Source organism: Protopterus annectens, chromosome 9.part0 (genome assembly GCF_019279795.1).
Source record: "Protopterus annectens isolate FY-2018-M chromosome 9.part0, PAN1.0, whole genome shotgun sequence".
NCBI classification, from domain to species: domain Eukaryota; kingdom Metazoa; phylum Chordata; order Ceratodontiformes; family Protopteridae; genus Protopterus; species Protopterus annectens.
Genome location: NC_056743.1, coordinates 672,388,938 through 672,402,541, shown reverse-complemented (window position 1 = coordinate 672,402,541; position 13,604 = coordinate 672,388,938). Strand labels below are relative to the sequence as shown.

At 39.9% G+C, this 13,604-nt stretch overlaps 1 protein-coding gene across 6 annotated transcripts in view; it reads left to right on the top strand.

The window, feature by feature from the left end:
- The window catches only part of BAG6 (BAG cochaperone 6), a 2,260,316-nt gene that overhangs the window by 25,743 nt on the left and 2,220,969 nt on the right, over positions 1 to 13,604 (top strand). For all 6 annotated transcript variants that reach the window (XM_044083264.1, XM_044083261.1, XM_044083265.1 and 3 more), the window contains exon 4: positions 8,183 to 8,394. In XM_044083264.1, coding sequence (XP_043939199.1) covers positions 8,183 to 8,394 — 212 coding nt within the window. The remainder of the gene's footprint in view (positions 1 to 8,182; positions 8,395 to 13,604) is intronic.

The following is a 13,604-nucleotide window of genomic DNA, read 5'->3' as shown; positions in this document are numbered from 1 at the left end:
TTTCTTGGCATTAAGTTTAAAACCATGGTTTTGGCGCCATTTGTTAGTCAGATAGAGGCCTCCTTGAAGAATGCTAGTTTCTGCAGGGGAGTCGATGATGACCCCCAGCTTGCAATCATCTGCAAACTTAATCAGCCATAAAACATTCAGCATTTGTCCACTTCCGAGAGAGAGATGACAAAAATGAGCAGGCTTAGTACCAGGCTCTGGCAGACTCCGCTAGTGACTGGCCTCTTGGTGGTGGCCTCCCCTATTTTGACCTCCCGTTGGCTATCCAGCAGGTGATAACAGGCATTATTCCTAATTTAGGGAGCTTGTCTATAATGCCCGAGTGGGGTATTGTGTTAAAAGCCTTGACCAGTTTGAGGTAAGCTGTGTGCACAGTCTTGCCCTCATCTATTGCTTTGGTGACCCTTTTAAAGAAGTCCACCAGATTTAATAGGCATAACCTTTCTTTAACAAAGCCGAACTGTGATAAGACACCTGCAAATGCTGGACCCTTGTCCTTGTTTATCATACCCACGATAACTCTTTCCATGGCATTGCACAGAGGCTGGTCAGACTTGTGGGCCTGTAGTTATCCAGATCGGTGGTTGGACCTCCTTTGTGCAGGTGAATGACTGTAGCCGTCCTCCATTCCTTGTTCAGAAAACGAGACTGTATGCTCCAGTTGAAAAGTGATTCAGGTGAGCCAGAAAGGTCATGTTTCATGCTATTTAGTAAGCATCCTGGGATGTAATTGGGGCCCATATATGCAGAGTTTTTAGCCTTGGAAAGTGCATGTATGACCTGTCCCCTTATAATGCTTGGTGAATTGTGGTGTGCAGTATTTCCTTTGGACTATTATGGAGGAGAGTATGGGGAGAAATATGAGCTGAACCTGTCAGCTAAAAGCTTGGCAATGGCCTCCGGTTCAGTGTGGGTGATGCAATTTATAGTAAGTTTTGCACATTGTTGCATATTCCCCCTGAGGTTATGGTCAGAGCTGTGGAAAGCTTTGCAGTTGTCCTTTGCTTGAGAAGCTACATTTTCTTCAAATTTAGCCTCTAAAGTATTAACCCTCTTATCTGCCTCTCTAGATTGGTCAGTAGTCTTTTAGTATGTTGGGCTTTGTTCCTTGACCGCTTGCCCAAGATTTTTTTTTTCTTTTGTTGTAAAACAAATTGACGTAGTGATTCCACCAGGGTGAGTTGTCTTTTGAGTTTGTCTTCTTAATATGAGTGGACACTGCTTGCTCTGTACAGCTGTAAATATTGTTGTACAGGGATTTTTGTAAATAGCTCAGCATATGCTGTGGTGTTTACTAGGTTTGAGGGTGCTTGGAATTTAGCCAAGTTGTCGCTTGGTACAGAGGTTAGCCTTGGAATAGTTCCCAAAGGTTTTTGGTTTAACTGGGTCCCCAGTACTTTTTAGTATTCCTTTTCCACCAGGGTGCACAGATCTCAGTTAGTACACTTGTAAAGAAATGTGTTTAATGTGGCCCATGCATGGGGGTGGCACTGCAGCAGGTTTCTAGATTAGCCTTAATTTGCTATTTTTGCTTATTTTATAGTTTATAGTTTTTAGAATTCCCAGGCAATGGTCTCTGTATCAGTAAGAAGTCGTGGTGCATGTGATATCTTTTCATACATCTTAGTGCAACATTTTATTTTGTTGGCAGCCATGTTTTAAAGTTGGAGTTATGTTTGTAAAGTAATAGTTTGTTCTTTGTGTTTGAGGGAAAGGTTAGTTTGCTTTTTATTTGTTGTATTACTTTATTGCCTTTTTCTATTTTTAATACTGTGATTTATTTTATTTATGTTGTGTTTTACTTGTATTCTGTTTTTAACTGCATATTAAAACTTGAAAAAGAGACCACAGCTCTGTTTCTTGAGTCAGGCAGAAATTTTTTTCTCCACCCTCCCACCCAGTTACTGTAGTGTTCTTAAAACACGACTGTCTTTCTAGTTGCCTTCCCCTTATGTTAATTTGACCATATATCTCATTTCCTCTGTTTTTAATGGCTTGTGTGAGTAAGAAAAAAATTTTCATTTTGTGAAATCACTCCCCTTCAACAATTTATTGGCCATCCTACTATATTCCATAGTACCAGAATACAAAAGTGACCACCCCCTTTCAATCTATTTTGTTGTTTTAAAAATAGGGACTCTCCACTAAAACCTATCTACTTTCACATCTAACTCCTCTAGTGCACACTGCAGTGTTTAGGATAAACCATTTTTTTTCATCTTATCTTTAAGCATCCCTGTGACTAGCGCTTGCTTTAAAACCTGCTGGAAAGCACTAGGAAGTCTTAAACTGATGCAAGCACTCAACTCTCCTTGTTAATAAGGAGAAATTAATTGTAGGCACTAAACAGCCTATAATTGCAAAGTACCTTGCTAAGGTAAGGGAAAACAGTTTTTGTACTTTACAAAAAAAAAACAACAAACCAGGCATGTCCAAGGGTCAGCTTCCGGTGATTTTTTTTTTCCTGTCCACCTGGTGAATCTGGGCATACTGGGGCAATGCAGCAATTACCTCATGAACACAGACAACCCTCTCCTCCTACCACCCAACACTACAACCTGCGAGAGATGCACTTACATAGCCAAACTGGAAGCAAAGCACTCTCCACCCAAGATTGTGCTAGACAGTTAAGAGGAGAAGGTTAACATCCGCACTACACCTCAAGCAACACACGGCCTTTCTAAACCCGTACCACCAACACCCACACACAGCAATACTAAACCCACATATGTGGAGGCCCTTAACATTAACCTGCCCAAGCAACAAGGACCTCCGAAGCTGAAACGTAAACAAACGCCAATCGCAACCAAAGTGTCAACATAGCTCACAACACCAGTGTGCCATCCAGCAACAGCCCCTAAGGCAAGACAATGTATCCAACACCTTGGCCATAGGTGACTCTCTAGTCGGGCACACTGATGTCCCACTCACCATGCTGAACAAGGAGAAAATTACAGTCGGCTGCCTGTCTGGTGCCAGGATCCGCCACATAACGCATGCACTCAAGTCAATCCACAACAACTACAAATATGACTCTGTCATTGTCCATATTGGAGTGAATGACTTGAGACTTACCTCCGTGGACTACATGGAAAGAGACATGGAAGAGCTCTGGGGTCATGTGGCCTAGGCAAGTATGACCCTAGCCATGAGTAGCATCCTGACTTCACCCCGAATGATACCACAGCATAAGGACAAAATGACTGACTTCAACAATTGTCTAAGCTTCTGGTGTCATTCAAAGGAGATCCAGTATCTGTCTGCCTGGGATGACATGATCAACACACCAAAAACGGACCAGCATGTACATCATTGCAAGAATCTTTATTCCGTCATAGTTCCATCGACCATTAAAGCAGTGGTAACGACCATTGCTGATGCAAACCGGTTTCGGCTAATGTTAGCCTTTCTCAATGCACATAAAATGAATAACAAAAAAGAGGAACTCCACCATTTTGAATCATACTTATAGTACACCTCTTAAAGGGACATGCCCCACATATTGAAATGTATTCCAAATCCAAGTAAATTAAACACATTAAACAAACCAACATCAATGTTAGAGTACCAAAAAACTTTGGTAACAAAATGCATATATCGCACAAAAAATATATATATATATATATATATATATATATATATATATATATATATATATATATATATATATATATATATATCCCAAAAAATATATAACACTAATAGGAATATATAAAAAAATTTTTTGCAAATAATTCTATATATGCATATTGTACAAACTAATGATAATGATTGAACAAAACAAGTCAAAATATAATATAGATGCAATGTCTTGCATATATTCTATTATGAAATCTATTATATGCAAGCAATTGTAAGACCAAAAAAATATGGAAAATTGTTTACCATTAGTTTGATTACAAAAAGCATATAATAAAGGTCATTTATTGAGATAAAAATCTAGATCTCAATATATTGGTTCTAATGTGTTTAGTCCAGGTCTAAAAAGACCCCCCAATTTAATGATCCATTTGTTCTCCATATCATTAAGTTTTTGATGCCATCCTGCTTTAAATTTTCGATGTAAAATAATTCTGTCTATAACCACAAATGTAAAAGTGGCAGAAGGGTGTTCTAACGTATGTTTATATAATGCATTGGTGGTACGTCTGTTCCTGATTGCACTCATATGCTCACATATTCTGAGTTTAACAGACCTAGACGTCTGTCCAATATAAAATGCAGAACAATTGCATGTGGCCAAATATATTGCCCAGTCAGAGCTACAATTAGCAAATATCCTAATATCAAAAACCTGAGATGTGTTTTTGCTAGAAAATTCACTGGTTTTGGACATGTATTTGCAAAAAGAACAATGGCCACATGGAAAGCAACACTTCAGTTTATCACCCCCTAACGTAGTTTGTAATGAAATGTGTGGAGTATATCTCTTGTAGTGAGTAAAAGAAGAGTTCAGATTCCGACCTCAATGGTAGGAAAAAGAACATTGCTCAGGCAATATTTTGTTCAAAAACTCATGTGACAGTAATATGTCCCAATGTTGATTAACTATGTCAATGAAGCGATTAGTATTTGCCCCATATGTAGTTACCAACCTCAAAACAGAATTATTCTGTGAAGCAGATTGAGCCATCTTCTTGGATTTGTATTCCAAGCGTGATAAATTATTAATAGTATTCCTAGATTTGGAAATGTTGTATGTATTGTATCTCCGATTGACAAATCTGTTGGATAAATCACCACAAAAATAAGAACAATCTTCAGAGGAAGAGCATATCCTTTTCATCCTCATAAATTGAGATTTAGGAATATTGTGGATGATGTGGCATGGGTGACGGCTCTCAGCATGTAACAAAGTGTTATACTGGGGAAATTTTCTATGGACAGACGTAGCTAAGGTATTATCATCAAGTCTGGTAACCAAAACATCCAAAAACACTATACATGCATGTTCAATGGTAGCTGTAAATTTGATCCCAAAAGAGTTATCATTAAGATAAGTAACAAATTTGGATAGTTCTTCCTTATTGCCACACCATCCAACAATCGTCCAGATATCTCCTCCAAATATCTAGATGCGATAAAAATGTATTTTGTTGAATGTCATATATTTATGTGGCCTCATAATAACCCATGAAAAGATCTGCATATATGGAGGCAAACGAGGCCCCCATTGCTGTTACGTTAATTTGCACCTTTTTCAGCTTAATCTTGGAACAACCTACCAGTTATGGGATGACATGATCGACAGACCACGATGCTTTGCCAAAGATGGTCTGCACCCATCGCTCCTGGGATTCAGGTTACTGGCTAAGGCTCTTGCCACCCCTAAAGTGCCTTTTTTAGGCAAAGTTCAAAGGACAAAACCACCACCGTAACGGGTACAAGCATGCAAAATCTGAAGGTAATGCTACTTAATGCTAGAAGTCTAAACCTCAAAATGCACTCTCTCTCTCGAGGCACTCCTAAAAATGGAGAACATCGATATCTGTGCAGTAACTGAGACCTGGTTCAAGGCTCCAGAGAGCACCCCTGCAGTTCCAGGCTACAACGTTTACCACACTTTTTGGCCACCAAACCTGGACCAAAACACTAAAGGTGGAGGAGTGTCCATATTCACCAAGGATATTCACAACACCAGGCTAGTTGCCCAACACAATGCATCTGAAATTCTCCAGGTGCAACTAACACTAGGTAAGACTGCAATCCAAATTGTAGCTTGCTACAGATCCCCCACCATGCCCCAAGATTCTCACTACACCTTTCTAAACATACTGGAAAATATTAAGATACAGCTAAATGCCCTAATACTGGGTGATTTCAACTACCCTGCCATTAACTGGAAAAACTACCCTGCCATTAACTGGAAAAACTACTCTTGTACCAACACCTTTGCCCAGTGGTTCTTGGAATTCATAAATTCCAACGCCCTGGATCATCTAATCCTTTGTCTCCTCAGGGGCTCAATTATCCTAGACCTGGTCATTACCAACATGGGAAATCGATGCTCCACACCTATGCTCACCCCCTCATTGGTCAGGTCTGACCATAAGCTAATCACCCTTGACATCCACATCCCACCTCCACCCCCCAGTAAGGAAACCGCCGTAAAGAAAACTTCTTCAAAGCCAACTTCATGCTACTCAAGTCAGAAATGACAAACTTCATGATAGTTATCCCACTCAACAAGGGGGATCCACCTTTGGTTTCCGGGAACTACCGCCCCATCAGTCTGACGAGCCTGATCTGCAAGGCCATGGAACTTATAAACAAAGACAATGGCAACTTTCAAACACTGGACCCCACTCCGTTTGGGTTCATGAAGGGCAGATCTTGTCTCCTGAACCTGATTGACTTCTTCGAATCGGTCTCCAGAGCCGTGGACAAGGGTAAGGTGGTCCACACAGCCTATCTGGACCTCACTAATGCCTTCAACACCATCCCCCACTCTGGAATCATAGATAAACTTGCTAAGCTCGGCATTAATCCCTACATCACTCGATGGGTTGCTAATTGGCTTACTGGCAGAACCCACACTGTAAAAGTAGCCAATTCCAAATCCAGCTCCAGACAAGTGGAGTACCTCAGGGTTCAGTCCTGGGACCGCACTTGTTTGGCATCTACTTTTCTGAAGTACAGGCCAACACTAAAGGACTCTGGCTAAGAAAGTTCACAGATGACTGCAAACCGGGAGCCATTATTGAATCCCCAAATGATGTGGATATTCTACAAAAGGGCCTTACAGAAACATGCTTTGTGCCAGAGCTATGGGCTCAAGCTCAATACCAAGAAATGTGTAGTTATCCCCTTTGGGGAAAAAACATATACCCGTGAATTACCACATAGGTGGCAGTACACTAAACACCAAAAGTGTGATAAGAGACTTGGGGACACAGGTGGACAGTGGTCTCGCCATCGATAACCACATCGCCGCAACAGTCAGGAAATCCTATGTGGCACACCTCCTCACTAAGGGCTTTTCATTGAGAAAACAGGAGGTCATTGTCCCACTGTACTCATCCCTCATTAGACCCATTATAGAAAACAACGCCCCGTTTGGTATGTACCTCTCAAGACATCTGCAACAACTGGAAAGGCCGCCAGAATACCTCACTAAAAGAATCGCAGGCCTAAAGCAGATACCCTATGCTGACGGTCTTAAAAAAAAAAAAAAAAAAAAAAAAAAAAATCCACCTATACTATGTCGCATATCCCCTACTCAGAATCCACCTATACTATGTCGCATATCCCCTACTCAGAGACTATCTCTGCTTAACATACAAGGCCATGTCAAACCCAGAGCTGTTGGACCTGCTACACTTAGAGAAATCCCAATCCCTCAGAAACATGCTCCAGGGATCTAAACCTTGTCATCACAATGAACAAAACATGCTGGAGGGATAGTTTCCTGACCCAGAGACTCCCCAGACTCTGGAATAGACTACCTGTACATGTCAAGCAGAGCACCTCTTTGGCCCTCTTCAAAAGGAGCCTTGATGATTGGATGGGAGATTCCTGTCAGTCACCCTGCTAGACAGGGGTCCATGGAAGTAAATACTGTGGGAAGAAATTGCCAGGGAATTATGGCTAGGTTTGTATAGGCCGTAGGGCCGGTAGCCTAGTACCAGCCTATGATGCTAATCTTTTTCTTGTCCACCTATTTTGTCACTGTGCTTCCAAGTTGTCTGTGTTTATCAGTTGGGATTTGCATACAGTAGCAAAGCATTCTTAGTAAATAACATCTGGTTTCTTTAGACGTAAAGACTTTTCATGTTGTGGTTTCAGTACTGCATCTGCTCATGTAGTCATTGCGAAATTAAGGCAGCCTACTTGCGATATGTATTTGACAGTATGTCTTCACGGGGAGTGCAGGTCTGCTGTGGGTAACTTGGAAGTACAGTAGCTGAAGTACTGCTGTAGATGCTGAGGTGACTGGGTGTCAAAGACGTGCTGTTTCTTTTTATATAATTCTCCTTTGATTTAATGTGAAGTAAGTTATATCTTAAGAATGTTGGAAGTGACGTCTTTTTCAACAGAACACTACAATGTTTTTGTCTCTACCAGAAACGGTACCATGGAACAGTATATATGTTGAGGGGTTATTGTCAATTCTGGGAATTCTTCTTCTGGTTGCTTTAGGAAGGTGTTAATGCTTTTTAACATTTTGTTTCAGATGTACATGGTAAAGTCATCCACTTGGTGGAGCGTGCACCCCCCCAGACTCTGCCTCAGACAGGAGGAACTTCAGAGGCTAGGACATCAGCATCGCAGAGTGGAGGAACACGTGCATCTGGAACAACGGCTCATGATGGAAATGCCAACAGTTATGTAATGGTGGGGACATTCAACTTGCCTCTTAATATAATGGACCCTCAGCAAATACAGGTTAGTTGATGATGACTTCTGAACTACAAACACGTCCTCAGTTGAGGTGTGAGTGCTAAATTTTTACCACTTTGTTTTGTTCAGATTTTATTAATTTTATTTTACATTTTGTTAACTGAGTTGGCTTTAGTGACTGTGCTCATTTTCAGAGGGGACTTAAGGGTGGAAGGAAGAGCTGAGCTTAGGAAAATGGCATGCCATTTGACATGTTAGACAAGTTTTGAGGAAGTTGACTTATTGTACATGGTCTATCCTAGCTGTGCCTTCATTTGTAGGTTTTTTATGTTTTGTGTTAGCATTGCAAGTTATTTCATATCTGAACAGTTTTGCAAAGAGTGTAAACTAACCAAAAACAATCTAATGCTTGTGGTAGGAAACAAAGCAATTTTTAATAATTTTAGAGATTTCGTTCAACACTTTGTCAGAAGTAATGACTGACTGACCAGTGTGTTTCAGACATCCGTGGTTAAAAGTCACATGATACAAATCAGCCATCACTCTAGTACATAAAATCACATAAATATTAACATTGACTATATGAATCACTAAGTTCACACTAAGATAGTCCTACTTAGAAAGCATGTTTTGCAGGAAGTGGCTTCAGATGTTTAATACTTACAATTATCTGTGATTTAATAAGTGTTAAGCATTTAAAAATTGTCATGTCAATTCTTTGACTTCCAAAAGATGGTTAAAATCACCATCCCTTGTGCGTTTGGTGTAACAGTATTCAACATTGTAAATAAAAATGTATTAAAAGTCTGAGAAACTGTTTTCCTAGTGTGTTATGGCAGACCCCTTTTTAACAATAACAATGACTTGTTCTTGTGTATGCTGTGGTCATCATTTTACCATTTTGGCTGTGTCGGATCCTTCTCAGCTTAAGCACATAACAATGTAAACTATAAATTAACTGTTTCACTCTAATTTTGATTTTGATGTGAAAATATAATTGATGTGGGAGAGGTAAATACTAGAGCCTACACTGATACATTTTGTAACTTTACAAAATCCACATGTACAAGTCTGGTATAGCTTATTTGTAACTTGTTTAACTGTCACAATTTCCTTCTACTCCAGTGTATGCTTCATATTTCTTCCACTTGCTGTAATGTGTGATTCATGTTCCACTTGTATGTAAAAAAAAAAAAAAAAAAAAAAAAATTCCCAGTGAATTTTTTTCCAAGCTCTTAATTTCCCAGAACAATTTCCCAATTATTTTTCAGTATATAACATTACCGTCTGTGCAAATTTGGGCCACAAAGCTGGTTGTGTCTAGCCTTATTTGGCTGAAAAGTGTCCTCTGACAAGATCATTTATCTTGTCAACAAAATAAGCGCAGAAGTCGTGCTACCATGTGGAGTATGGTGAAGAACATGTGCTTGGCAACTTTGAAAGTCACATAGTTAACAGTATCACAAAAATCTACTCCTTGATTCAGTGGTAATTGTGTTCATTTATTTATATACACATCTCTAAGTTTAAATGTGCATTCTGTTTAATTGGGCTGATAAGAGTATTTTACAGGAAATGTAGATTTTGTAGAACTTCATGTAATCTTAATTAAGGTAGTTGGGTAGTGGTGTTGGAGCAGGATTACGTAGTGTTCCATTATATACGGGTTTTCAGGACTAGTTAACAACGTGGAATAGTATTGCACAGGTTAGTCACTAGGTGTTAGATCTGTGCAGTGATATGTAGCAGTTTATGAACATCCCTACATGACCAGGCGAGCTTGCAAACCTTTATGCACACATGTTATCTTAGCTGTGTAGTAGTGATACCTGTAGGAGAGGATGTTGTGTGTTAGTTATTGGACTATTGTTAGGTGACCCCAGAGTGTACCTTTTTCAGTGTTAAGCAGTGGCCCTTATTTACTTGAGTTGAAAGTACTGTATTTGGTAGTTTTGCAAATAATCTAAAAGGGAATTCTGAGGCTTGGGTACTGCTATAGTAAAGGTTTCTGTGTGGCATACAGAAAAAGAAGCAGGGTGGGAGAGTTGGAGGGAGAATGGTTGCTGTTGTCTTGAAAACTGGATATTTACATCTGCACTGTTAAATCTTGTACGTTGTTAGCACCCAGTACTACTAAATAACATCACATTGAAAAGCAGTTTGTGACATCACTACAACTCGTGACTTTTCAATCATTCAGGGATGCCAGAGAACCTAAACATTTTCTAACACTCAGCAGATATAAGACTGTATAACTAATCACAAGAAGGGTGCCAGTCTGTCACGAGGCACATATGCACTCAATGTTGATATACACATGTAGGGCAGTAGGCAGTTTAGAGGATCATTTTATGGCCTGTCTTAAGGATGTCAACATTTAAACAACAGAGATGTTCATCATGGGGATCACTGCTGCTGTAGCCTTAGTTGTATGGGTTATATTCTAAGACTAACAACCAGCCAGTCAGCTAGCTTCCAATACTTTTCAGGGCGCCTTTCACATGCTTGAGCTGGGGTGACTGTAAAATGTCAGGTTTGGGTGTCAAGCCCTCAAGAGCTTTCCTACTGCTGAATATCACTCCTTTTGTGGGCTTTTGATGATCAACGGTCTGTTTATGCTGTTCCATTGCTGGGCAGATGAGTTCCCTTTGAGGGAAAACAAACCTTTAAATTCACTTTTTGTAATAGAAATTTTTCTTTCACAGAAAAAAAAGTACAATTTTAAAGCTAGAAGTGCATGTTTTAATGACTGTCATGTGACTCAATTTATAAACAGGGGTGTAATTATCTTACTTTTGTGATGTGTTAAAACAAACTTAAAACTTTTTTTCTTGTGGTAGATGTTATTTTACTTCTGGGAAGTGGTGAAACTGTGCCTTTGTTTTTACATGGGGAAGTTTTATAGCTGGCCTGTTTTACCACTTTGCTGCTGTCAGGACTCCCTAGGAATCTGGCACCTTTTTCAGCTTAATCCTGGAACAACCTACCAGTTACTCATTTCTTCCTTCTTCCAGCCACAGAAAGAAAACTACTAAACAGCCTTTGCCACCAGAGCAGGCTGCTAAACTGCATCAGCCACAGATCGTTGAGACTGCTGTGGTCATTACTAGTTCTTCCTACCATTCATCTTTTTCCCAGACTTCCTCTGGTGTAGACCCTATGGCCACCATGGACCAGGGATTAGGCATGTCTTCTGTTGCTGTTGGAGTGCTCTTAGCAGGCAAAAAGGCCTCTCTTATCTTTTCTGGGAGAAGGGACAGGGAATGCCACTCTCCATAGCCAGAATATTATGTCTATCCCTGTGAAGTTTTTTTTTCCTGGCAAAGGTGGGTCTGTTTCTTGAGAAATTCCTGTCAAAAAGAAACAAAACCTTAACATATTTCTTCTGATGTTTCATTCACTTTGGACAGGAGTTATTTACTGGGCTTAACCCAGGGTTTAGTTCAGGCTCCTGACCCTTCTGTTTTCTTTCTTTTACCAGAAATAGCTATTGTTCATTTTCTGAAAAGTCTGTGTCTGAAACACAGAATGAGTGTAAAGGGACATATTCTGTTTTGTGTCCTTTGGTATCTGATTCAGATTCTGAGGAGTGTGTGGCTTTGGCCAGTCCCTTTGAATGATTCTTTCTTTTTTAAAACTGTTTCAAGAATGAATCGGGTTTCATTTGAAGTGTAATAATACTTTTTCAGTGACTGAGAAATGTCATAATTTATTACAGTTGGAATATCCAGAACCTACTCCAGTTTCCTCCCATCCTTTCAGCTTTGTAGGATGCTTTTGTCAATGCTTATAATTGTCTGACAGCCATTCTGCTGCCCCAAGAAAGCAGATTGAATAATTTTATACAGTCGTGCAAGTTTTTATACACTGGTCTCAGATCATACCCAGCAGATATTGCTTTAGTGAACCCAGCAGTTGCCAAACAGCTGACAAATGCCAACCCCACTCCTGACATTTTTAAGGGTGGGAACACCTTTGATTTGGGGGACTTAAATTCTTCTGCAACCCTTGTTTTTAGAATTATCAATTGTCAAGGTGTAGTACGTTTTGCTTGTATCCTTTGAGAATGATGAATATTATGCCATCGGTTTCCCCTTCCGAGGAGAAATCTTTTGTGTATAATATGATTGCTTTTGTGTCGCAAATTACTACTCACTGTTTGAAATCTGCTTATGATTCTGCTGATGTCCCTTCCAAGGCTACTGCCCTCTGCAGCTGTTATGAGGAGGCTTGCTTGGTTGCCTTCTCAAATTTTTTCAGATGTCAAAAATGTTGAATTCTCCATTGGGCAGAATTAGTTATGGGTTATCTGCTGCAGAGGTCCTTAAGAGGTCAACTGATTCAAGGGCTCACAAACTTTTTTTCAGTCTGTCTTCTCCATGTTTTCCGATATGTAATGCTACCTCTGCAGCCTTCTTTAAAAAGAAAAATAAACAGACTTGTCAGACTGCTGGTCATCAATATTTAAAAAGCAATGACAGGGTGAGTCCAAAAAGAAAGGAGGGACCCCCCCCCCAAGAATAAAACACAGTCCAAGTCTGAATGAGTATCTTTAGGACTTCCCTTCCAACCCTGGCAGACACTTAATCCTTCGTGAAAGTCTGAACCCGCATTTCGGCCTTTGACAACCTATAGTTTCAGACAGGTTCTGAAATTAATCCATCAAGGTTACAGATTGGTCTAAAAAAGAGGGAGAGACTCTTTTCACAATCTCCTCTTTTCTCTACTGTTGTTCAGAATGTGCTGTCTCGGGGGTGATAGAGGAGCCCCCCCCCCCCCGGAGAAAGGTTTTATTCAGAAGTGTTTGTTCCTGGTGCCAGAGAGGGAAGATTCTTGGAGACCAGTTCTGGATGTTTCCTTACTCCATCTGTTTAAGATGGTGCACAGGCTCAAAGTGTTATTGCTTTACAGCTTACTACTTATTCCTCATTTGAGTTTTTTGGTGGGATTAGTCTTGAAGGGTGCATGTTATTACGGTTGCGTAGTTCCAAATTTCAGACTTTAAGGTTTTCTGTGTTGGGATCACATTTAGTTGCCTGCATTACTCTTTGGTCTAATCATTGCTCCAGAGGTATTCACAAAGTGTCTAACTCTCTTGTGATAGCCTACTGCAGACTGCAAGGTATTTATATATATATATATATATATATATATATATATATATATATATATCTGTGTGTGTATATATACGTGTGTGTGTGTGTGTGTGTGTGTATATATATACGTGTGTGTGTGTATATATATACGTGTGTGTG